General features: G+C 45.5%; 1 protein-coding gene across 7 annotated transcripts in view; it reads right to left on the reverse strand.

The window, feature by feature from the left end:
* Positions 1–27,435, reverse strand: part of RNF213 (ring finger protein 213) — a 680,515-nt gene that overhangs the window by 276,426 nt on the left and 376,654 nt on the right. For all 7 annotated transcript variants that reach the window (XM_063928518.1, XM_063928521.1, XM_063928520.1 and 4 more), the window contains one exon: positions 206–3,754. In XM_063928518.1, coding sequence (XP_063784588.1) covers positions 206–3,754 — 3,549 coding nt within the window. The remainder of the gene's footprint in view (positions 1–205; positions 3,755–27,435) is intronic.

Raw genomic sequence — 27,435 nt, forward strand, 5'->3', positions numbered from 1 at the left:
AAGCGTGTGCATCCTCTCGTGAGGGCACTTTTTTCTAAACTGCCTGTGGGAGGGGGCATAGAGGGGAGGAGCCAGCACACCCAGTGAAGAAATTTAAAGTGCACCGGCTCCTATGGACCCCGTTTATACCTATCGTACTAGATTACCCCAATATCCCTTATGGATTCTAGAGAAATAATAATTTATTTAATTGAAAAAATAATACCTCAGTGAAAACAGTGTGATTATCGTATCCAGATGTCAAATGGCCGCAGAGGAAATCCAGTAAGGAACCATGATTCTGTTTCTTGAAGTACTCATCAATCATTTCTTTCCTTCGGAGGCGGATAACAGAATCAGGAGTGGCACAGTCAAGCAAAACATATTTTGCTTTATTCTTCAGCAGTGTTATATTTTCAGCATCAAGTTGTGTTTGCTTCATGTTGTCAGTTACTTGAAGAACAATCGAGGCACAGGTGTCTGAGTGGTAGCCAATGAAAACATCTGAAGGGCTGTATTTCTGTATATTTTCACCAGTGAATTTGCTGATGTTAGTCTGGGTAAAATCTTCTATCCAAGTCTCCAGTTCTTGAACAATAACTTTGTGTTCTTTCTTCAGGAATGTGTTTATATCCAGGTAATGTTTCTCTAGCCTGTTGATCAGTGGAATTGGAAAATCTTTGTACACAACTTCCTTTTCCTCAATGACTATCAATCTGAACTTTGGATGGACTCTACACTTCACACGATGTGTGCCGAGACCCAAATCAACATATTTTTGACCAGCTAGATACACATAGTATTGGTTTAGTGCATCATAAAGGCTTTCATACAGGTTCTGGAGATTTAAGAGGATGATCATCTGTCCGGTTTCCATGCAGTTCTTAATGCGGTTGATATTTCGACAAATCTGTGTATATTCTTGATCCTTCGGGAAGCTTGACCCAAAGATGATTTCAGGTTGCTGGTTCTCCTTAATGAAGGCTTGCTGGAGTATCTGTAAAGCAGCATAGTTTTTGGTCAGTATTAGCAGGTAACGACATTCGCAGTCTTCACTGTCACTTTTAATATTCTCCATCACCAAATCTATTGTATTAATCTCAGAGATATATTTCTTTTCTTCTCCCATAAAAATTTCCAAGGCTTTAATTTCATCTTTCCCACTGAAATTCCGGAGGACAGACCAAGCTATTTCACGTGCCGCCAACTTCTCCTGAGACTGCTTGGTGAAAGCAAATACCATCTTTATCAGACTGTAGAAGTCACGTAGACCAAAGAATTCCTTTTTCTGTCTCCTTTGAGACACACAAACCTGGTGATAGGAATTTGCAAAGCTAAAGAAGATGTCAGAGATTTTACTAAGGACCAGTTTATCAGATGAGCAGATGCCCTTTGCACTTTCAATAAGTTCAGATCTACTGGGATCTCCTCGAGATACAAAAATACCTCTGTTCATTTTGGCAGGATCCAGAGCCCAGTTAGAGATGCCGATGAATCCAACCTTTTTATGTGGCGAAACATCATCTTCAATGCAACCATCCTCCAGCAAAGGATGAAGAGCCTTTAAAGGCATTTTAGGAGAGTCTTCTGCGAGGCCTATTTCATCAAGTACAACCACAGACACATATTCATTTAAATTCTTCCCTTCTTGAAAGCGGGCACAGTGCTTAAATGTACCTATAATACCTTCTGGAGTTGAATGAGGACTACACTGAAAAGATACCAGATGTATCTGTTTAAGGTCTTTGTACAGTTGTGTATGCGCGGCTTGCCCTTGCATGGCATCAGCGACAATAGTCTTTGCAAGGGATTTTGAGCTTCCAGGTTTCCCAACAAGAAATAATGGAATTTTAAGCTCAGCACAGATAACCATCATAAAAAGATTTTCCTTCAAAGCCAAATTTTTTGCAATGGTATCTCTTAAGTTTACACCTTTTAAGAATAGATCCTGAATGTTATTGATTTCATTTGAAATAAACTTTTGGTCTTTGTATGGGTTAGGAAAAAGTTTACATATAGCCTTTCTGTAGTGTTCTTTGTTTTCTAAAGACGCGTGGTAACATACACCGACAGCTAGCACCAGAGACCAGGCCACTTTATCATTTGCACAAGGATTTCCTCGTCCCTGATGTTGCAAAAGCTTCAGATGATGCTTATAAAACCACTGGAAGACATCGATACAACGCTCTACATCCCTCAAGCTCACAAAACTGCATTCATCATTTTTTCTCCTCATGTAAGACTGGGAAGCAGAGAGAACATGAGTTAGTAACTGGATGTCATTGTCCGATAGCTGTATTTGTTTTGCTAAGCGTAGGACAATTTGTTGAATGTATTTCTTTTCGGTTTCATTATTCAGCTGCCCAAAGTCCCATACGAGAGGCATCATGCTTGGAGGCAAAGCATGAACGCGGTAAACAAGCTGTCTCAATGGGATGGAGCCAAGCCGCTCTTTAGTTTCATCTGCCCTAACTCTGTAACCTAGGCCAGCAGATTCTAAGCGTTTGATCATTTTGTCTGTGTGTTTTCGATAAGGGTTGCAAGCTGCAATGATCTTTAGTCCAGAATTCTCTATCAAAGGCACTCCTTCTACTGTGTGATCACACAAAGCCTCTTTGATGCTGCTAATAGCATCAGTTGTGTTTGCCTCATCAAAAAACAGTACGGTATCAACTCCATTGGCTTTGTTCAAGCAAGCACTGTCTTGTGCTTCTAAAATTTTTTGGTAAATCATCTCAGCAGTGGTTCCACCGTGAACTTTTACAAGCTTCATATTTTCAGTTTCAACATCAAATCCCTTAAGCAAAAGGCATAGGAACTTAATGAGTCTGGTTTTTCCACAGCCAGTTTCTCCCATAATGACAACAGGGATTCCACATCTGAATCTCATCTTAATGGCCAGAATTTTAAGAATGTTGTCCATAGTAAGCTCATATGTTTCATCAGGATCAAATGGCCACTCAATTCCAAGCACCAGACATAATCTGTTTATTTTCTCATCTCTAGGCAAACTGTTAAAGTCAATATTGAATGGCACTCGTTGCTGCTTTAAACCTTCATAAAGTTGCATGGACATGATATTTTCCCGAATTATTCTGTTATCTCTAGGATTAATGGCATCCACACCTCCAACATTATTTGGCTGTAGGTGGAATCCAATGAATGTCATTGAAATGTGGTCATCATTAAAGAAGATGTAGGGATGTGGTTCAGATTCCCACTTTTTCCGCATTAAGAAAGGAGCCAGGTCTTGTTCCTGAATCCCATCAAGGTTAATGATTTGCCTTCCTGGACTCTGATCTGCAATATGCAAAGAAGGGGTAGCAAAGTCTTTGGCCATCAATATCATAAAGTTGACCACAAATTGTTTAAATCCTTGCAGCGTGTCTCCAACAAACTCAAAATTGCAGAAGGCTGAAGTTTCACAATCTTTTAGCTGGAGATTTAAAAACCATGCAAAATTTCTGATCTCAGACCATGATGGATCGACTACTCCACAGTATATAAGGAATATTTGCAGACAACTCATGGGATCTCCTTCTACATAATTTTCTACGTAAACAAATGTATCAAGATTTTGTCTCTGGTCAAAACGAAGAAGATATTGGTAAGGCCTCTGGAAACATTCACTGCGGAATTCCTCATCATCCATTCCTGGATCCCCACAACCTCCTTTTATGTCGTATTCTGTGTTTTTTGTCAGTGTCTCTTTTGGTGAACAACAGAATATTTTAGGAAAGAAGTCGATCAAGTGGTTTTGAACCACTTGAGGAGCCTGCACATAAAAAATAAAAAAATAAAAAATAATAATACTGTTAAATAAAAATGTATAGTACTATTACAACTTAAAACGTCTAAATGTGATGCATAATTATGAATATGAACACTTGATATCAATAAACAGGCATTAATAGCTATGTGACTAAATGTGGAAATTAGCAAGACAAGACAAAAGCTAAATCAGGGCACACAAATAAGATTATGTTACACAGAGTTGACTTTACTAAATGCTGGCTATTCAAAAATACAGACTGGTGGCCATTTGGCCCACATAATTTAAAAAGGGCAAGAATATTAAATGCAAAACAGACATTTAAAACATGACCTGATACACAATTTAAGAAGTCATTACTGAGACACAAAATGGTTGAGTCAAGCTTTGATTTGGGCTCTAGGCCAATAGTAAGTTTAGGGCTACAAGGTCTTAATAAATTACTAGCCAGTATTCATAAAATATGAATTAGCCTTTCTTAGTACAACTATCTGTATACCTTGTGAGTTTGCTGGTTTCTAATAAATTGTCTTGATTAATTAGACACCAGTTACACTGCAACCTAACAAGGTATACAGATACAGATATGACCAGCCTCATGTTACATGCAAATCGCGGCTAACGCAATTCGTTTGCTGTGATTAGCGTCCATAAGATCGCATGGGTGCATGCGCTCCCGTGAATGGGTCTCACCCAGGTGCGAATAATCGCAATTGCGCCATTTTTATAGCGCAATGTTCACTAATTTATCACTGCATTCTCATCAAGAAGTGTTTAACATAAAACATGTCTGCCTCTAAAAATGTAATGCAATCCTCACTTTGTGCACATTTGAATGCATAGTGACAATATTGACTAAAATGAAAAAGTGCAAAAATAGGATTTTGGTACTTACCAGGTAAATCCTTTTCTTTGAATCCATAGGGGGCACTGGAGTACTCTTGGGATATGGACGGTTTCCGTAGGAACAAGGCACTGAATATTAAAATTTAGAACTCTCCTCCCCTCCATATCCCAGAGTACCTCAGTGTTTTTTACTGAGCCGAACAAGAGCTATAGAGAGGTTGACAATGGAGAATTACATATAACATAACGGACAACAATAAAGTTGACACATAACGTGACTGACAACTAAACAGTTGGCACAATACCCGATAGAACTTGAAACTTGAACCAGTCGGTGAGAATGTGTTACCATACGATTCCCTGAACTTACCGCAAACTAGGTAAAACTGCTCTGGGTGGGCGTCCAGTGCCCCCTATGGATTCAAAGAAAAGGATTTACCTGGTAAGTACCAAAATCCTATTTTCTTTTTCATCCACTAGGGGTCACTCGAGTACTCTTGTGACGTACCAAAGCTTCCCCCGTGGGTGGGAGAGCTGTTTGGCACCTGTAACACTTGGCGGGCAAAGCTAGATGCCGATGCCGCAAACGTATCAAACTTGTAAAAGCGCACAAACGTGTGCACTGATGACCAGGTAGCCGCACGGCAAAGCTGCGTCGTAGAAGCCCCATGACCAGCTGCCCATGAAGTTCCCACAGAACGTGTGGAATGAGCTGTTACTGATGTAGGCGGCTGTAACCTAGCATGAAGGTAAGCCTGACGTATGGTCAGTTTAATCCATCTGGATAAGGTCTGCTTAGAAGCTGGCCAACCCATCTTGGCAGCATCATACAGAACAAACAAAGTATCCGTCTTACGAACTGTAGACGTTCGGGACACATAAACGCGTAATGCGCGTACCACATCCAAGGTTCCAGAATTTCCTGTCAACACAGGAACTACTATTGGTTGATTGATGTGAAAGGATGACACTACCTTTGGTAGGAAAGCGGGATTCGTCCGAAGTTCCGCTCTGTCATCATGAAACACCAAATACGGTGGCTTGCATGACAAGGCACCCAAATCGGAAACACGCCTTGCCGAAGCCAAGGCTAGTAGGAAAATTGTTTTCCAAGTGAGAAACTTAATATCCACTTGGTGTAAGGGTTCAAAATATGAAGACTGTAAGAAATCTAAAACCAGATTCAAGTCCCATGGCGCTGTAGGTGGAATGAATGGAGGCTGTACTCTGAGGACACCTTGCAGAAAAGTGTGTACAGACGGCAATAGAGCCAATCGTCTTTGAAAGTAAATTGACAAAGCAGATACCTGCACCTTTAGTGTAGATAAACGCAGTCCTCCATCTAACCCCGTCTGTAGAAATAACAAAAGACGGGATAACTTGAAAGATGATGTCGGAAACTTCCGATCATCACACCAACCTATATAGGCACGCCAAATTCTGTAATAATGAGCTGCCGTAACTGGCTTCCTATCACGTAACATGGTTGGTATAACCGATTCTGAAAAGCCCTCTCTCCTTAAGAGGGCGGTCTCAACAGCCACCCCGTCAAACGCAGCCGCGCTAAATCGGGGTAAAGGAACGGACCCTGTTGTAACTGGTCCGGATGAAGTGGGAGCGGCCAAGGCTCGTCTGCGAGCAGTCCTCGGAAATCCAAGAACCAAGCTCTCCGAGGCCAATGAGGCGCCACTAGTATGACTGTGACGGACTCTCTTTTGATCCGTTTTAGCAACAGAGGGAGCAGCGGAAACGGTGGAAACAGGTACACAAGGCTGTACGGCCACGCAACGGTGAGAGCATCCACCGCCACTGCCTTTGGATCTCGCGTTCTGGACACATACTGGGGCGTTTGGTGATTGTGGCGAGATGCCATCAGGTCCACTTGAGGGTTACCCCACCTCTGGGCCAACATGTTAAACACTTCTGGATGTAATGCCCATTCTCCTGGATGAAAATCCCCACGGCTGAGATAATCCGCCTCCCAGTTGTCCACTCCCGGAATGAACACTGCCGACAACATCACTTGGTGACGGTCGGCCCAATTGAGGATTCGAGCTACTTCTCGCATTGCCATGTGTCTTCTCATTCCTCCTTGTTTGTTGATGTATGCGACTGCCGCATTGTCCGACTGCACCTGGACAGGCTGAAACCGAAGAATGTGCACTGCTTGTCGTAGCGCATTGTAAATTGCCCGGAGTTCCAGGACATTTATAGACAGCAATCTTTCGTGAGCCGTCCAGAGACCCTGGAGCTGACAATTTTGAACTACAGCTCCCCAACCTCTGAGACTCGCGTCCGTCGTTAGAATTATCCAATTCCAGCCGCCGAACAGTTTCCCTGCGGTTAAATTGTGTACTTTGAGCCACCAGAGTAGAGACACCCTTGCCCTTGGCGACAACCTCACCCTGTGGTGAATCTGCAGATGCAAGGCCGACCACTGTGCGAGCACATGCTGTTGAAATGGACGTGAGTGAAATCTTCCGAACTGAAGCGCTTCGAAAGCCGCCACCATTGTTCCGAATAGGCAAATACACAAATGTACCGAGACTGTGCGTGGCTTGAGCACTAATTATACCAGATGGCGAATAATCTGTACTTTCTGTTGTGGTAGGTAAATACTTTGATTTACCGTATGGAGAATCATACCTAGGAATTGCAGTCGTTGAGACGGAATCAGATGTGATTTCTTGAAGTTGACAATCCAACCGTGGTGAACCAGTACATTGTACGTCAGCAACGCATGTTGGAGGAGCATCTGTTGAGACGGAGCTTTGATGAGCAGATCGTCCAAGTACCGAACTATTATCACTCCCAGGGATCTGAGATGAGCTATCATCACAGACATCACTTTGGTGAATACCCGAGGCGCTGACGAGAGGCCAAACGGTAGAGCCTGAAACTGGTAATGGTTCTGCCGGATTGCAAACCGCAAGAACCTCTGATGAGGTGGCCAAATCGGAATGTGTAAATACGCATCTTTGAGATCCAGCGCAATCATGAATTCCTGTGGCTCTAAACCTGCAATTACCGACCGCAGAGATTCCATCTTGAATCTGTAGTAAGTGACGTACTGATTGAGGCCCTTTAAGTTCAATATTGGCCTGACCGAGCCATCCGGCTTTGGTACCACAAACAGACTGGAATAATAACCCTGCCCCTGTTGATGTACAGGGACCGGAATCAAAACTGCTGACTCCAGCAGAGACTGAATGGCAAGTTGCAGAACCGCCCGTTTGTCGTCCGACACAGGCAGTCCTGTCTTGAAAAACCGCAGTGGCGGGAGACAGTCGAACTCTATTTTGTAACCTTTGAGCACTAAATTGCGGATCCACCCATCTGTGGACGTCTGGAACCACGCCAAATGGAACGTCTGAAGGCGTGCTCCCACAACTGGAGATCCAAGATGGGCTGGGAGTCCGTCATGCCACTGGCTTGTCGGTGACCTTAGCGTCTTGACGACTGGCGTTGGTTTGTTGGAAACCACGCCCTCGACCTCGTCTACCGGCCGTGGCTGGTCCCCTACCACGGCCTCAAAAGGGCTGAGGCCGAAAGGATTTGAACGCCGGGCCAGAGTATTTCCGCCTAGGCGCCGTTGGAGGCAATGGTAAGAAAACAGACTTACCACCCGTGGCCTCAGCAATCCATTTGTCCAATTCAGGACCAAACAACTTCTCGCCACCGTAAGGTAACGCCTCTATACCTCTTTTGACCTCCGCCTCCGCTTGCCAAGAGCGCAGCCAGAGTGCTCGTCGTGCTGCAACTAGCGACGATGAAAGGCGAGAAGTGAGCTGACAGACGTCAGTAGAAGCTGTACATAGATAATCAGCAGCTTCCCAGATTTGATCAGCGAGAAGTATAAGGTGATCGTCATGTAGGGCAGACTTGAGTTCTGTTATCCATACCATGAGCGCCTTAGTTACCCAAATGCCAACCAACCCAGGTCTAAGCAACACTCCTGCTGCTATATACATGGATTTTAGCATAGCTTCAATTTTACGGTCTGAAGGGTCTTTATTGGTACTGGTATGGTTAATTTCTTTGTAAGTTTAGACACAGACGAATCCACCAATGGCGGATTCTCCCATGTAGCGGTCACAGACTCCGGAAACGGGTAACTAGACTTAAATCTGCGAGGTATAGAAAACCGTTTATCCGGATTCTTTCGTGTTTCCAGTAACATCTTATTAAGAGATTCCGAAACCGGAAAACACATCGGAGTCCTCTGTCGTTTAGCAAAGACGACTTCATCATTTGTCAGAGGCTCCTCAGATTCTGCAAACCTCAGAGACTGACGCACCGCTCTGATGAGATTATCAATGCCTGGGCTGTCAAAATCTTCACTATCGGACTGCTGGTCTACTTCGCCCTCCTCACCGTCATCTTGCGCAGTGAGGTCTGGCATAGAATCATCAGACTGTAACATAGCAGAAACTTGTAAATCATAAGACAAAGCAAATTTATCCCTACTACCCAAAATGGACTTAGACTGTTGGCAAGGCTGAGACCCCTCCGGTAGTCCTAGCGGTCTCACCCTAGACTCAGATCTTGCCGCTTCCCGCTCCTTTCGAGCGGCGGCCAATTCTGATTGCAATCCAGCCATTACATCTGCTAGCATAGTCCATGGAGGGTCCGGGGATGAAACCGGCTTAGACAGCGGAGCAGAGATTGTATTCGTAGCTGAATCCACAACACATACTGCGCATGTGGTAGAACCATCCGGTAACACACTGTCACAGACATGGCAGTGCTTTTTTGGTTTTGCCGGTGCCTTACTCATTATGCAGACAGACAATACAACATACAAAGACAGACAACCTGCACGACTCAGTAAATAGTACTAAGGTGTCTCTATATATATATATATATATATATATATATATATATATAGGTCACGAAGTTTAGGCGGCACTCAAAGGACTTTCTAGGTGCTGAAAGGAAACCGGCACTATAGCCTACATGTCATCAACGTTTCAGTTTTATTTCAAAAACTTTCGTCAGGATACAGAGCAATACAAACCACATACCTTATATAGATAATACACCCACAGTGTTAGGCTCATCGTCCCGGGGCCGCGGTGGATGACGTCACACAACGTGCGACGGGTGCTGCGTTTGCACCGGATCCCGGCAGCCGTTGCCTGGAGACCAATGAATAAATTAACTAATTAACCCATATAACCCATAAATGATGTACAGTGAGCATTATTCCATGACTGGATTAAATATTAATGATCTGGTGAGTTCACTACAGACTGATTAACCATGCAAGAAAATATTAATTTACAATTGAAGAACTGCTGAAAGCAGAGATTGAGAACATAACCCATTGACCCAATTTGGGAGAAACAAATGGGTAAAAAGGCACAATGATAATTGCTTCAAATGAAACACCAATATAACAATATGTATAGAAACCATATTATTAGCACAAATAAAACATACAGAATAAATCGTATTAGGACACCACTTGAATAAATGAAAAAAGACCTTAAGGCGTGTTAAGGTGCAGGCAGCGCCACGAGAATACACCAGTCCACAAACCTACTTTCAAGCTTCATTTTACTCCAAATCAGAGTAATATACCACAGCTAGTTAAGCACATAAAGCATTATAGAAAACAATTCCATGAAATATATTCATTAAGTCCGGCTGGAGCCACAGTATTCAGTTTGTGGATCCAGCGTGTTTCCAGACGTAAAAGTTGCTTATATCTATCTCCCCCTCTGATATTAGCCGGAACATGATCAATGATCTTGTACTTAAGTGTAGAGAGATTATGCTGGAAGATTTTAAAATGTCTTGCCACTGGTTGGTCCTGATTGCCACCATCCAATGCTTGTCTGATGGCCATCCTATGTGTGGCCATTCTTTTTTTAAACATGCAGCTGGTTTTGCCCACATAGAATAAACCACAAGGGCATCTGATGTAATAGACAACGAATCTACTGCTGCAGGTTACAATATGTTTAATGGGAATACGGACCCCAGAGTGTGGGTGACAGAAGTCTTTTCCAGATTCCATATAGCTGCAGGTTATGCAGCCAGTACATTTGTAGCAACCTGGCTTACGTGTTAAGAAATGGGACTGTCCAGTAGGGGTAATGCCAGTAATATCATTTCTGACTAGCAAGTCCTTCAAATTCTTGTTCCTGGTAAAGCTGGGAAGGATACGAGATTTTTTAGCAAAATTAAGGTCTGGGTCTAAGGCTACAATCGGCCAAAGTTCTTTAGCTTTGTTCGTGATGATATTACTGGATGGATGATACTCTTGCACAAACACCTGTTTATTGTGTAGTGTCTGCTTTGGTTCTGTGGGTATGAGAAGCTTGTTTCTAGGTATGGCTAGTGCTTTCTTTTTGGCTTGCTGTAAGTCTTCATAATTATACCCACGTTGTAAGAATTGTATGATCATAGTATCAATGTCCGTCACAGTTTTTTCACGGGAGTCTGAGACTCTACAGACTCGCAGGAACTGTGAATAGGGCAAACCTCTGATGCAAGCAGGTGGGTGTTGACTCTGCGCATGTAGGTAAGTATTTCTGTCAGTGGGTTTTTTGTAAAGACGTGTGTATGGTGCCCTGATCAAGAGAAATGTTAACATCTAAATAATGGACTACTGTCTCACTTATGTCCCATGTAAATTTAATGGTAGGATCTAATGTGTTCAGATTGGACAATTGCAACTCAAGCTGCTGCTTAGTACCAGTCCAAATCAGTAGCAAATCATCTATATAGCGAGTGATCCATAATAGATCACCCGATATAGAGCTGTTAGAAAAAATTAAATCTTGTTCAATTTTGAACATGTAGATGTTGGCAAACGACGGAGCTACGCAAGAACCCATTGCGCAGCCCCGCCGCTGCCGGTACCATCTGCCGTCAAAAAGGAAATAATTCCGTTTCATGGTGAGATTAAGTAATGTCAGAAAAAAATCTAGGTCAGGGCCCCTATAACTGGGATTATCTGAGAGAAATACTCTCACTGCCTCAATACCCTCATCGTGTGGTATATTGGTATAAAGAGAAACCACATCCAACGTACAGAGTAAACTATTGTCAGGTAATGGTGAAATGGTAGAAAGTTTGTTAATTAGTGTAGTGGTGTCTTTCAGAAACATACTGTGTGTTTGTATCAATGGCTGTAAGTATGTATCAAGGTATTTAGAGATTTTGTAATATATTGAATCTCTGGCTGAAATAATCGGCCGTCCCGGGGGACGTTGTGGATTTTTGTGCATTTTGGGGATGGTGTATAATATGGGTGAAACAGGGTTATCTTGAATCAGATTGCGACTTACTTCTTCTGAGATGATGCCATTGGTGACGGCTTGTTTCAAGATGCATTCTAATTCACCTTTATACTGCTGAGTAGGATCATCTCGTAGCTGTTCATACACGTTCACATCTTGTAGTTGAGAATAAATCTCTTGCTTGTAGTCAGTCAGGTTTTGTAGGACGATGCCACCTCCCTTATCCGCAGTTCGTATAATCAAGTTTTTGTCCATCTTAAGATCACGCAGTGCCTGGCGCTCTGCTAGGGATAAGTTATTAGTCAAAGGCAGTTTCTGTTGTACATGAGCTGTCACAGCTCTATCCAAAGTTTTGGAAAAACATTTGATGGATGTATTGCTGGAGGTGGGGTCAAATCTTGACTTAGTTTTAATGCAGGCAGGCACCTCAGGACCTATGGAGGGAATGGCTGGAGGAGTTTTTTCAAAAAATTCTTTGATACGTAAAGATCTAGAAAATTTATAGGAATCTATTTTCCATTGGAGATGATTAAACGGTGTAGTTGGAACAAATGAGAGGCCTTTACTGAGAACAGACATTTCTGCTGAACTCAGGTTGCGATCTGATAAATTAAAGACCGCTGTCACTTGCGACTCTTTGGCTGCTTTGCTTTGGTGCCTCTGCCCGCCGCGCCTCGTCCGGGTCCTGCGTGGTCTTCCCGCTGTGCGCGTGTACGAACCCCTAAAGGGGGTTTACCAGATGATTTAGCTCTATGGTCCTCAACTTCACTGTGAGAGCTGTATTCCACACTAGAAGAATCTGTGTCTAGAGGACGCAATCGTCTCTGCGAAGGGCGAAATCGTTTCCGGGGGTTGCCACCTGGATTTTGTGTCCACAGGTATACGTTGTTTTCTTGATAATCCCGTTGTACCTTGGTCAGCTTGTCCCTTTTATATTTGACCAGATTTCGCTTGTATGTGTCGATTTGTTCACTCAGTTTGGTAAGCCAATCTGTATCAGAGTCCTTAATTAGATTGTCCTTATGTAAGGACTCGAAGGCAGTAATCTTAGATTTAACTGAATTCAATTCTTTTGAGGATTCTTCAATCACAAGTAACATCAAATCGTAGCTGCACTTATTTAGTACAGCCACCCACCTCCTGCAAAATTCAGGATTATGCTTTCCAATGGTGGGAGTATTTTTAACTCGGAATCCTCTGGGAATTTGTTTAGCACGGTGATAATCAGTCAACGTGATCCCGTGCATGAGGTAATCTACCTCCTTTTTCTTTAATCTAAGCAGTTCATGGTAAAGTTGTTCCGTAGAGATATCACCACCGGAGATCTGGAAATTTTCTTTAAAGTAAATGGAGTCAGCTTCTGCATCCGAGAAGCTTAGGGTTTCCCCATGTGGCAGAACTATATTTCTAAACCCACTCACTTGTGGAACACTGTTCTCCTGTGACATCACACCAACCGTGTGAAGAAAAAGATGTCAGACAAATCCGTCTGGGAGAGCCTTGACTGTAGTTAAGACAAATGGAGGGTGCCTTGCCGTGTTCCTGAAATCAGTAACGGTCCAATCCGGTCCAGATACAGGAACAAATGTAGAATCGTTGCGTTGGCTGGCACTCCGTCTAACAAGTCAGGAATCGCCTTGGTGCCCTCCTGACCACTGATATGGTTTCTATACATATTGTTATATTGGTGTTTCATTTGAAGCAATTATCATTGTGCCTTTTTACCCATTTGTTGTTTCTCCCAAATTGGGTCAATGGGTTATGTTCTCAAGCTCTGCTTTCAGCAGTTCTTCAATTGTAAATTAATATTTTCTTACATGGTTAATCAGTCTGTAGTGAACTCACCAGATCATTAATATTTAATCCAGTCATGGAATAATGCTCACTGTACATCATTTATGGGTTATATGGGTTAATTAGTTAATTTATTCATTGGTCTCCAGGCAACGGCTGCCGGGATCCGGTGCAAACGCAGCACCCGTCGCACGTTGTGTGACGTCATCCACCGCAGCCGCGGCCCCGGGACGATGAGCCTAACACTGTGGGTGTATTATCTATATAAGGTATGTGGTTTGTATTGCTCTGTATCCTGACGAAAGTTTTTGAAATAAAACTGAAACGTTGATGACATGTAGGCTATAGTGCCGGTTTCCTTTCAGCACCTAGAAAGTCCTTTGAGTGCCGCCTAAACTTCGTGACCTATACATTCCACTATCAGTGGTCAGGAGGACACCAAGGCGATTCCTGACTTGTTAGACGGAGTGCCAGCCAACGCAACGATTCTACATTTGTTCCTGTATCTGGACCGGATTGGACCGTTACTGATTTCAGGAACACGGCAAGGCACCCTCCATTTGTCTTAACTACAGTCAAGGCTCTCCCAGACGGATTTGTCTGACATCTTTTTCTTCACACGGTTGGTGTGATGTCACAGGAGAACATTGTTCCACAAGTGAGTGGGTTTAGAAATATAGTTCTGCCACATGGGGAAACCCTAAGCTTCTCGGATGCAGAAGCTGACTCCATTTACTTTAAAGAAAATTTCCAGATCTCCGGTGGTGATATCTCTACGGAACAACTTTACCATGAACTGCTTAGATTAAAGAAAAAGGAGGTAGATTACCTCATGCACGGGATCACGTTGACTGATTATCACCGTGCTAAACAAATTCCCAGAGGATTCCGAGTTAAAAATACTCCCACCATTGGAAAGCATAATCCTGAATTTTGCAGGAGGTGGGTGGCTGTACTAAATAAGTGCAGCTACGATTTGATGTTACTTGTGATTGAAGAATCCTCAAAAGAATTGAATTCAGTTAAATCTAAGATTACTGCCTTCGAGTCCTTACATAAGGACAATCTAATTAAGGACTCTGATACAGATTGGCTTACCAAACTGAGTGAACAAATCGACACATACAAGCGAAATCTGGTCAAATATAAAAGGGACAAGCTGACCAAGGTACAACGGGATTATCAAGAAAACAACGTATACCTGTGGACACAAAATCCAGGTGGCAACCCCCGGACACAATTTCGCCCTTCGCAGCGACGATTGCGTCCACTAGACACAGATTCTTCTAGTGTGGAATACAGCTCTCACAGTGAAGTTGAGGACCATAGAGCTAAATCATCTGGTAAACCCCCTTTAGGGGTTCGTACACGCGCACAGCGGGAAGACCACGCAGGACCCGGACGAGGCGCGGCGGGCAGAGGCACCAAAGCAAAGCAGCCAAAGAGTCGCAAGTGACAGCGGTCTTTAATTTATCGGATCGCAACCTGAGTTCAGCAGAAATGTCTGTTCTCAGTAAAGGCCTCTCATTTGTTCCAACTACACCGTTTAATCATCTCCAATGGAAAATAGATTCCTATAAATTTTCTAGATCTTTACGTATCAAAGAATTTTTTGAAAAAACTCCTCCAGCCATTCCCTCCATAGGTCCTGAGGTGCCTGCCTGCATTAAAACTAAGTCAAGATTTGACCCCACCTCCAGCAATACATCCATCAAATGTTTTTCCAAAACTTTGGATAGAGCTGTGACAGCTCATGTACAACAGAAACTGCCTTTGACTAATAACTTATCCCTAGCAGAGCGCCAGGCACTGCGTGATCTTAAGATGGACAAAAACTTGATTATACGAACTGCGGATAAGGGAGGTGGCATCGTCCTACAAAACCTGACTGACTACAAGCAAGAGATTTATTCTCAACTACAAGATGTGAACGTGTATGAACAGCTACGAGATGATCCTACTCAGCAGTATAAAGGTGAATTAGAATGCATCTTGAAACAAGCCGTCACCAATGGCATCATCTCAGAAGAAGTAAGTCGCAATCTGATTCAGGATAACCCTGTTTCACCCATATTATACACCATCCCCAAAATGCACAAAAATCCACAACGTCCCCCGGGACGGCCGATTATTTCAGCCAGAGATTCAATATATTACAAAATCTCTAAATACCTTGATACATACTTACAGCCATTGATACAAACACACAGTATGTTTCTGAAAGACACCACTACACTAATTAACAAACTTTCTACCATTTCACCATTACCTGACAATAGTTTACTCTGTACGTTGGATGTGGTTTCTCTTTATACCAATATACCACACGATGAGGGCATTGAGGCAGTGAGAGTATTTCTCTCAGATAATCCCAGTTATAGGGGCCCTGACCTAGATTTTTTTCTGACATTACTTAATCTCACCATGAAACGGAATTATTTCCTTTTTGACGGCAGATGGTACCGGCAGCGGCGGGGCTGCGCAATGGGTTCTTGCGTAGCTCCGTCGTTTGCCAACATCTACATGTTCAAAATTGAACAAGATTTAATTTTTTCTAACAGCTCTATATCGGGTGATCTATTATGGATCACTCGCTATATAGATGATTTGCTACTGATTTGGACTGGTACTAAGCAGCAGCTTGAGTTGCAATTGTCCAATCTGAACACATTAGATCCTACCATTAAATTTACATGGGACATAAGTGAGACAGTAGTCCATTATTTAGATGTTAACATTTCTCTTGATCAGGGCACCATACACACATGTCTTTACAAAAAACCCACTGACAGAAATACTTACCTACATGCGCAGAGTCAACACCCACCTGCTTGCATCAGAGGTTTGCCCTATTCACAGTTCCTGCGAGTCTGTAGAGTCTCAGACTCCCGTGAAAAAACTGTGACGGACATTGATACTATGATCATACAATTCTTACAACGTGGGTATAATTATGAAGACTTACAGCAAGCCAAAAAGAAAGCACTAGCCATACCTAGAAACAAGCTTCTCATACCCACAGAACCAAAGCAGACACTACACAATAAACAGGTGTTTGTGCAAGAGTATCATCCATCCAGTAATATCATCACGAACAAAGCTAAAGAACTTTGGCCGATTGTAGCCTTAGACCCAGACCTTAATTTTGCTAAAAAATCTCGTATCCTTCCCAGCTTTACCAGGAACAAGAATTTGAAGGACTTGCTAGTCAGAAATGATATTACTGGTATTACCCCTACTAGACAGTCCCATTTCTTAACACGTAAGCCAGGTTGCTACAAATGTACTGGCTGCATAACCTGCAGCTATATGGAATCTGGAAAAGACTTCTGTCACCCACACTCTGGGGTCCGTATTCCCATTAAACATATTGTAACATGCAGCAGTAGATTCGTTGTCTATTACATCAGATGCCCTTGTGGTTTATTCTATGTGGGCAAAACCAGCTGCATGTTTAAAGAAAGAATGGCCACACATAGGATGGCCATCAGACAAGCATTGGATGGTGGCAATCAGGACCAACCAGTGGCAAGACATTTTAAAATCTTCCAGCACAATCTCTCTACACTTAAGTACAAGATCATTGATCATGTTCCGGCTAATATCAGAGGGGGAGATAGAAATAAGCAACTTTTACGTCTGGAAACACGCTGGATCCACAAACTGAATACTGTGGCTCCAGCCGGACTTAATGAATATATTTCATGAAATTGTTTTCTATAATGCTTTATGTGCTTAACTAGCTGTGGTATATTACTCTGATTTGGAGTAAAATGAAGCTTGAAATTAGGTTTGTGGACTGGTGTATTCTCGTGGCGCTGCCTGCACCTTAACACGCCTTAAGGTCTTTTTTCATTTATTCAAGTGGTGTCCTAATGCGATTTATTCTGTATGTTTTATTTGTGCTAATAATATGGTTTCTATACATATTGTTATATTGGTGTTTCATTTGAAGCAATTATCATTGTGCCTTTTTACCCATTTGTTGTTTCTCCCAAATTGGGTCAATGGGTTATGTTCTCAATCTCTGCTTTCAGCAGTTCTTCAATTGTAAAATAAGAATTTACTTACCGATAATTCTATTTCTCGTAGTCCGTAGTGGATGCTGGGAACTCCGTAAGGACCATGGAGAATAGCGGCTCCGCAGGAGACTGGGCACAAAAGTGACCCTCCTCCAAGCATCAGTTAGGATACTGTGCCCGGACGAGCGTACACAATAAGGAAGGATTTTGAATCCCGGGTAAGACTCATACCAGCCACACCAATCACACCGTACAACCTGTGATCTGAACCCAGTTAACAGCATGATAACAGAGGAGCCTCTGAAAAGATGGCTCACAACAATAATAACCCGATTTTTGTAACAATAACTATGTACAAGTATTGCAGACAATCCGCACTTGGGATGGGCGCCCAGCATCCACTACGGACTACGAGAAATAGAATTATCGGTAAGTAAATTCTTATTTTCTCTGACGTCCTAGTGGATGCTGGAAACTCCGTAAGGACCATGGGGATTATACCAAAGCTCCCAAATGGGCGGGAGAGTGCGGATGACTCTGCAGCACCGAATGAGAGAACTCAAGGTCCTCCTCAGCCAGGGTATCAAATTTGTAGAATTTAGCAAACGTGTTTGCCCCTGACCAAGTAGCTGCTCGGCAAAGTTGTAAAGCCGAGACCCCTCGGGCAGCCGCCCAAGATGAGCCCACCTTCCTTGTGGAATGGGCTTTTACAGATTTTGGCTGTGGCAGGCCTGCCACAGAATGTGCAAGCTGAATTGTACTACAAATCCAACGAGCAATAGTTTGCTTAGAAGCAGGAGCACCCAGCTTGTTGGGTGCATACAGGATAAACAGCGAGTCAGATTTCCTGACTCCAGCCGTCCTATTTTCAGGGCCCTGACTACGTCCAGCAACTTGGAGTCCTCCAAATCCCTAGTAGCCGCAGGTACCACAATAGGCTGGTTCAAGTGAAACGCTGAAACCACCTTAGGGAGAAATTAAGGACGAGTCCTCAATTCTGCCCTGTCCGTATGAAAAATTAGGTAAGGGCTTTTATAGGATAAAGCCGCCAATTCTGAGACACGCCTGGCTGAAGCCAGGGCTAACAGCATTACCACTTTCCAAGTGAGATATTTTAAGTCTACAGTGGAGAGTGGTTCAAACCAATGTGATTTTAGGAACCCCAAAACTACATTGAGATCCCAAGGTGCCACTGGAGGCACAAAAGGAGGCTGTATATGCAGTACCCCCTTGACAAACGTCTGAACTTCAGGAACTGAAGCCAGTTCTTTCTGGAAGAAAATCGACAGGGCCGAAATTTGAACCTTAATGGACCCTAATTTTAGGCCCATAGACAGTCCTGTTTGCAGGAAATGCAGGAAACGACCCAGTTGAAATTCCTCTGTAGGGGCCTTCCTGGCCTCGCACCACGCAACATATTTACGCCAAATACGGTGATAATGCTGTACGGTTACATCCTTCCTGGCTTTGATCAGGGTAGGGATGACTTCATCCGGAATGCCTTTTTCCTTCAGGATCCGGCGTTCAACCGCCATGCCGTCAAACGCAGCCGCGGTAAGTCTTGGAACAGACAGGGTCCCTGCTGGAGCAGGTCCTTTCTTAGAGGTAGAGGCCACGGGTCCTCTGTGAGCATCTCTTGAAGTTCCGGGTACCAAATCCTTCTTGGCCAATCCGGAGCCACGAGTATAGTCCTTACTCCTCTCCTTCTTATGATTCTCAGTACCTTGGGTGTGAGAGGCAGAGGAGGGAACACATACACTGACTGGTACACCCACGGTGTTACCAGAGCGTCCACAGCTATTGCCTGAGGGTCCCTTGACCTGGCGCAATACCTGTCTAGTTTTTTGTTGAGGCGGGACGCCATCATGTCCACCTTTGGTTTTTCCCAACGGTTCACAATCATGTGGAAGACTTCTGGGTGAAGTCCCCACTCCCCCGGGTGGAGGTCGTGTCTGCTGAGGAAGTCTGCTTCCCAGTTGTCCACTCCCGGAATGAACACTGCTGACAGTGCTATCACATGATTTTCCGCCCAGCGGAGAATCCTTGCAACTTCTGTCATTGCCCTCCTGCTTCTCGTGCCGCCCTGTCTGTTTACGTGGGCAACTGCCGTGATGTTGTCTGACTGGATCAGCACCGGCTGACCTTGAAGCAGAGGTCTTGCTAGGCTTAGTGCATTGTAGATGGCCCTTAGCTCCAGGATATTTATGTGAAGTAATGTCTCCAGGCTTGACCACAAGCCCAGGAAATCTCTTCCCTGTGCGACTGCTCCCCAGCCTCTCAGGCTGGCATCCGTGGTCACCAGGACCCAGTCCTGAATGCCGAATCTGCGGCCCTCTAGAAGATGCAACCACCACAGGAGAGACACCCTTGTCCTTGGTGACAAGATTATCCGCTGATGCATCTGAAGATGCGACCCGGACCATTTGTCTAGCAGATCCCACTGGAAGGTTCTTGCGTGGAATCTGCCGAATGGGATTGCTTCGTAAGAAGCCACCATCTTTCCCAGGACCCTTGTGCATGGATGCACTGAGACTTGGCCTGGTTTTAGGAGATTTCTGACTAGTTCGGATAACTCCCTGGCTTTCTCCTCCGGGAGAAACACCTTTTTCTGGACTGTGTCCAGGATCATCCCTAGGAATAGAAGTCGTGTCGTCGGGATCAGCTGTGATTTTGGAATATTGAGAATCCAACCGTGCTGGCGCAGCACTATCTGAGATAGTGCTACCCCGACTTCCAACTGTTCCCTGGATCTTGCCCTTATCAGGAGATCGTCCAAGTAAGGGATAACTAAAACTCCCTTCCTTCGAAGGAGTATCATCATTTCGGCCATTACCTTGGTAAAGACCCTGGGTGCCGTGGACAATCCAAACGGCAGCGTCTGAAACTGATAGTGACAGTTCTGTACCACAAACCTGAGGTACCCTTGGTGAGAAGGGTAAATTGGGACATGTAGGTAAGCATCTTTGATGTCCAGAGACACCATATAGTCCCCTTCTTCCAGGTTTGCAATCACTGCTCTGAGTGACTCCATCTTGAATTTGAACCTTTGTATGTAAGTGTTCAAGGATTTTAGGTTTAAAATTGGTCTCACCGAGCCGTCCGGCTTCGGTACCACAAATAGTGTGGAATAGTACCCCTTTCCCTGTTGTAGGAGGGGTACCTTGATTATCACCTGCTGGGAATACAGCTTGTGAATGGCTTCCAATACTGCCTCCCTGTCTGAGGAAAACGTCGGTAAAGCAGACTTTAGAAAACGGCGAGGGGGAGACGTCTCGAATTCCAATTTGTACCCCTGAGATACCACTTGAAGGATCCAGGGGTCCACTTGCGAGTGGGCCCACTGCGCACTGAACTTCTTGAGACGGGCCCCCACCGTGCCTGAGTCCGCTTGTAAAGCCCCAGCGTCATGCTGAGGACTTTGCGGAGGCGGGAGAGGGCTTTTGTTCCTGGGAACTGGCTGTTTGTTGCAGCCTTTTCCCTCTCCCTCTGCCACGGGGCAGAAATGAGGCGCCTTTTGCCCGCTTGCCCTTATGGGGCCGAAAGGACTGCGCCTGATAATACGGCGTCTTCTTAGGTTGAGAAGCTACCTGGGGTAAAAATTTGGATTTTCCAGCAGTTGCCGTGGCTACCAGGTCTGATAGACCTACCCCAAATAACTCCTCCCCCTTATAAGGCAATACTTCCATGTGCCTTTTAGAATCCGCATCGCCTGACCACTGCCGCGTCCATAAACCTCTTCTTGCAGAAATGGACAGCGCGCTAACTCTTGATGCCAGTCGGCAAATATCCCTCTGTGCATCACGCATATATAGAAATGCATCCTTCAAATGCTCTATAGTCAGTAATATACTGTCCCTATCTAGGGTATCAATATTTTCAGTCAGGGAATCCGACCACGCCAGGCCCGCACTGCACATCCAGGCTGAGGCGATTGCTGGTCGCAGTATAACACCCGTGTGAGAGTATATACATTTTAGGATATTCTCCAGCTTTCTATCGGCAGGTTCCTTTAGGGCGGCCGTATCAGGAGAGGGTAGTGCTACCTGTTTAGACAAGCGTGTGAGCGCTTTATCCACCCTAGGGGGTGTTTCCCAACGTGCCCTATCCTCTGGCGGGAAAGGGTACGATGCCAATAACCTTTTAGGAATTATCAGTTTTTTATCGGGGGAAACCCACGCCTCATCACACACTTCATTTAATTCCTCGGATACAGGAAAAACTACAGGCAGTTTTTTCTCACCAAACATAATACCCTTTTTAGTGGTACTTGTATTATCAGAGATATGCAATACATTTTTCATTGCTTCAATCATGTAACGTGTGGCCCTAGTGGAAGTCACGTATGTCTCCTCATCATCGACACTGGAGTCAGTATCCGTGTCTGTGTCTGCCATTTGAGGTAACGGGCGTTTTAAAGCCCCTGATGGCGTTTGAGACCCCTGGACAGGCACAAGCTGAGTAGCCGGCTGTCTCATGTCGTCAACTGTCTGTCGTAAAGAGCTGACACTGTCACGCAATTCCTTCCATAAGCTCATCCACTCAGGTGTCGACTCCCTAGGGGGTGACAACTGTATAATAGGCAATTGCTCCGCCTCCATCTCATTTTCCTCCTCAAACATGTCGACACAATCGTACCGACACACCGCACACACACAGGGAATGCTCTGATAGAGGACAGGACCCCACTAGCCCTTTGGGGAGACAGAGGGAGAGTATGCCAGCACACACCAGAGCGCTATATATAGACAGGAATACCACTATAAAACGTGCTTTTCCCTTTATAGCTGCTGTTAGTAACAAAACTGCGCCAAATTAGTGCCCCCCTCTCTTTTTTACCCTTTTCTGTAGTGCAGGACTGCAGGGGAGAGTCAGGGAGACGTCCTTCCAGCGGAGCTGTGATGGAAAATGGCGCCCGTGTGCTGAGGAGATAGGCTCCGCCCCCTTCTCGGCGGCCTTTTCTCCCGCTTTTTTGGTGAGTTCTGGCAGGGGTTAAAATACATCCATATAGCCCTGGGGGTTATATGTGGTGTATTTATGCCAGCCAAGGTGTTTTACATTGCTGCTCAGGGCGCCCCCCACTAGCGCCCTGCACCCTCAGTGACCGGAGTGTGAAGTGTGCCTGAGTAACAATGGCGCACAGCTGCAGTGCTGTGCGCTACCTTGTTGAAGACTGATGTCTTCTGCCGCCGATTTTTCCGGACCTCTTCTTGCTTCTGGCTCTGTAAGGGGGCCGGCGGCGCGGCTCTGGGACCGAGCTCCGAGGCTGGGCCTGTGTTCGGTCCCTCTGGAGCTAATGGTGTCCAGTAGCCTAAGAAGCCCAATCCACTCTGCACTCAGGTGAGTTCGCTTCTTCTCCCCTTAGTCCCTCGATGCAGTGAGCCTGTTGCCAGCAGGTCTCACTGAAAATAAAAAACCTAAACTAAAACTTTCACTAAGAAGCTCAGGAGAGCCCCTAGTGTGCACCCTTCTCGGCCGGGCACAAAAATCTAACTGAGGCTTGGAGGAGGGTCATAGGGGGAGGAGCCAGTGCACACCAGGTAGTCCTAAAGCTTTTACTTTTGTGCCCAGTCTCCTGCGGAGCCGCTATTCCCCATGGTCCTTACGGAGTTCCCAGCATCCACTAGGACGTCAGAGAAATTAATATTTTCTTGCATGGTTAATCAGTCTGTAGTGAACTCACCAGATCATTAATATTTAATCCAGTCATGGAATAATGCTCACTGTACATCATTTATGGGTTATATGGGTTAATTAGTTAATTTATTCATTGGTCTCCAGGCAACGGCTGCCGGGATCCGGTGCAAACGCAGCACCCGTCGCACGTTGTGTGACGTCATCCACCGCAGCCGCGGCCCCGGGACGATGAGCCTAACACTGTGGGTGTATTATCTATATAAGGTATGTGGTTTGTATTGCTCTGTATCCTGACGAAAGTTTTTGAAATAAAACTGAAACGTTGATGACATGTAGGCTATAGTTCCGGTTTCCTTTCAGCACCTAGAAAGTCCTTTGAGTGCCGCCTAAACTTCGTGACCTATACATTCCACTATCAGTGGTCAGGAGGGCACCAAGGCGATTCCTGACTTGTTAGACGGAGTGCCAGCCAACGCAACGATTCTATATATATATATATATATATATATATATATATCTGGCAAAGTGTAGTGCACGTGGCCAGTACTATATGAAACTGATCCCAAATTCCCACCTACACCCCTGCGCCTTCGGTGGAGTAGAGATGTAGTACAGGAACGTTCTGGAATCACAAACTGGAAGACAGGAAGCAAGATTAAAATGGCCACCATGCCTCACAGTGCAGGGTATATGTAACAAGTGCAGCCAACCCTGTAATATAGGCTTAACAGCCTATTTCATCAATGTCACCCCCCTTATGCAGCCCTCCGCTAATGTCATCTCCCCCCCCCTTCTGCTCCCTCCCCCGTGGCCCGTGTACCGCTGTCTGAGCGGGAATTACCGGGGCGTGGGTATCTCACTCCCAGCGCAATCAGGGTGCAAGGAGCCAGGGAGCGCTGTAATGGAGCGCGGTCCTACAGCGGCGGCCGGCGGGTCTGAGCGGCGGCCGGCAGGTGCGAGCGGCGGGTGAGCGCGGCGGCCGGCGGGTGTGAGCGGCGGCCGGCGGGTCTCAGCGGTGGAGGCGGCGCTGCTCAGAGCGGTTGCCGGGGCGGCCTGTCAGGAGAGGCGGGCGCAGTAAGAGCGGCGTCAGTGACCAGTATCCCCCCACAGCGGGGCGGCAGCGTGCGCTGACCGCCCCGTACACCAAGCATACCTGACTCCAGAGGCGAAGGCTGTGACGGGGCTTCTATCTGTAAGCTCCGTCCAGCTGTAGCAGCAGTCAGGGAATGAGCTGCGTGTGGCTGTGAGGGTGCTCTTTGTGAGGACCGACACGCCATGCGCTGCTCCATGCAGCGGCACTATCCCGGACAAAGTTTTTACAGAAACTGGGAAGGGATGTGCTGTGAGCAAAAAATGTAAAGTAGAAAAAAAAATTAAAAATAAAAATATTCAAAGTAGTGTGGTTAAGCTCCACACAAGCCCTGTTGCTACGAGAAGCACAGAAAAAACACTGAGGTACTCTGGGATATGGAGGGGAGGAGAGTTCTAAATTTTAATATTCAGTGCCTTGTTCCTACGGAAACCGTCCATATCCCAAGAGTACTCCAGTGACCCCTAGTGGATGAAAAAGAAATAGTGAATGTAAACACTATTTTTGATGATTCCTTAAAATTAAAGTTTTCAGGCCGTAAAACAAGTACTGTAAGTATTTTAGCCAGATGAAGTAAATGACTGCTGCAAGGGTTTGTGAAGTTTCATGTTTCAACGATAGAGGTGGAGCTACGCTACTATCAAAAGATTTAGGGGTATATTCACTTGAAGTCGAAAGCTGCAGTCTGTCGAAAAGACGGCAGTTTTCAACTTTTTTAGGTCGGAAGGGGTTCCGACCTATTCAATATAACCCCAAATTTTTCGACAAGTCGAGGAATTTGACTTGTCGAAAAGCACGTGGATCGGTGGAATAGCTGCCAACTGTCAAAAGTTTTGGCCCCCTTTTTGACCATCTCAATTCGACTTTAAAAAAAGTTGAATGAGATGGGGAGAGCAGCGGCGGCGACGGGGAGAGCCGAGGCGGGAACAGGGTGAGCAGCGCTGGAGGATGTCACAGCCGCTGCTCACAGCAGCGTCTACCCGGCTCCAGCAAGCGAGACCTCGCTTGCTGGAGCTGGGTGAACGCTGCCGTGAGTGGCGGCTGTGATGCGGGGACTGAGAGAGGAGGGACGGGGAGAGGCAGAGAGACTGGGGGTGGGGAGAGCCGCGCTACAGCAGCGGCTATATAATTTTTGCTCACCAATACTTATTCACTAAACTCGAACTGATTAAATTTCAATAAAAACTGGAAGAAAAAAAAATGGGATTTATGGTTTTATCTGATTAAATCCTTTTCTTGGAGTCCAGCATGCCTTAGCCTCCCTCTCCCCTATACCCCGCCCCAGTTCTGAAAGCAAGCCCAAGGCAAGTGTGGAGAAGTAAGAGGAAGGAAGGCCAACACACACACACACACACACACACACACACACACACACACGGAGACAGACTAACAGAAGAACTGCCACTTACTCACTAGTACAGGAAGAAGATTCCGCAAGTCCAGTGCGTAGAGAGGGCATCCTGTGTCCCCTATGGCTTCATAGGTAAGACCATTAATCCAATTTTCTTGTTCGTCCACTGGGGGGCACTGGAGGAATTGCGCTGGAATGTCCTAAAGCTGCACCCTCAAGGGCAGGGACGCTTCTGGACTGCGCTCAGGACACTACGCCCAAACGCTGCATCGGCCGATGCAAAAGTGTCAAAGGCGTAAAACCTGATGAATGTCTGGGCGGAAGACCAGGTGGCCCCTTGCAAAGTTGTTCCCCAGAGGCTCCACGGTTAGCATCCCAATAAGCTCCCACAGAGTGGAGTGAGATGTGATCCCCACAGGGATAAGAAGTTTTGCCATCAAAAAAGTTTGGCAAATCGTTAAATGGGAATCCGACTTTGGAATCTCCGTAGTTCTGTGCACATAAATGCGGAGAGCCCAGACAACATCCAGAGAGGTCACCTCAGAGGAACCCTCCACAAAAGCTAGGAGAACTACCTCCTGGTTCAAATGAAACCTTGATAACCACCTTGGGCAGTCCAAACGAGTGCGAAGGGCCACCCTGTCTGAATGAGAAACCAGAAAGGGCGAGGGCCAAGATAAGGAACTGAGATGTGATGCCCGGTGGGCTGAGGAGATGGCCAACAGGAAGTATGTATTCCACGTAAGCCAGCGGAGATCATCTGTGTCCAGAGGTTCAAATGGGGATGATTGGAGAGCCTGGAGAACCAGGGAGAGATACCACGGAGAAACAGGAGGCACAAATGGAGGCTGAACATGCAGCACCCCCTGCAAGGAAGTCCGAATGTTGGCAAGATAGCTAGCCAACGCTGGAAGAGGATAGACAGAGCAGAGACCATCTTCAACGAGGAAAGTCGGAAACCCAGATCCAGACCCACATGGAGAAAAGCTAGTAAGCATGACAGACGGAAGGCAAGCGGTTTGAACCCTCTGGCAGATCACCAGGCAAAGTAAGTCTTCCAAATCCGGTGGTAAATTCTGGCCAAGGAAGGCTTCCTGACTCTGAGCATGGTCCGAAATACCCTGTTGGTGAAACCCTTCTACCTCAGAACTGATGTCTCATAGCCATGCCCTCAAAGCTAGATGGTCCATATCCGAATAAAGGCATGGGCCTTGAGGGAGCAGGTATGGTCTTATAAGTAGACATAGCGGTGTGTCGATGGAGACTGAAGATCTGCGTACCACCCTTGAAGTGGCCAATCTGGGGCCATCAGAATCATAGTTCCTCCTTCCCGTTTGAACTTGCGGATGACTTGCAGAAGCATATGGATTAGAGAAAAGATGTACGCCAAAGAAAATGACTATGTAGGTGTTAACATGTCTACTAGAAAGGCCTCTGTGTGTCTTGTCCGAGTGCTGTACCTTGGTACCTGGTGGTTGCCATCATGCCGATGTCTGGGAGACCAGCATCTGAAACACCTCCGAATGTAAAGCCCACTCGCCGGAGTGAATGTCCCGATGGTTAAGGAAGTCCACCTCCCAGTAGAGCACTCTGGGAATGAAGACTGCCTAAAGGGCTGGCAGATGACGCTCCGCCCAATGGAAGATCCGCGTTGCCTCCGTCATCGCACCGCGGCTGCGGGTCCCTCCTTGACGATA

The sequence above is a fragment of the Pseudophryne corroboree genome, chromosome 6 (assembly GCF_028390025.1).
Source record: "Pseudophryne corroboree isolate aPseCor3 chromosome 6, aPseCor3.hap2, whole genome shotgun sequence".
NCBI classification, from domain to species: domain Eukaryota; kingdom Metazoa; phylum Chordata; class Amphibia; order Anura; family Myobatrachidae; genus Pseudophryne; species Pseudophryne corroboree.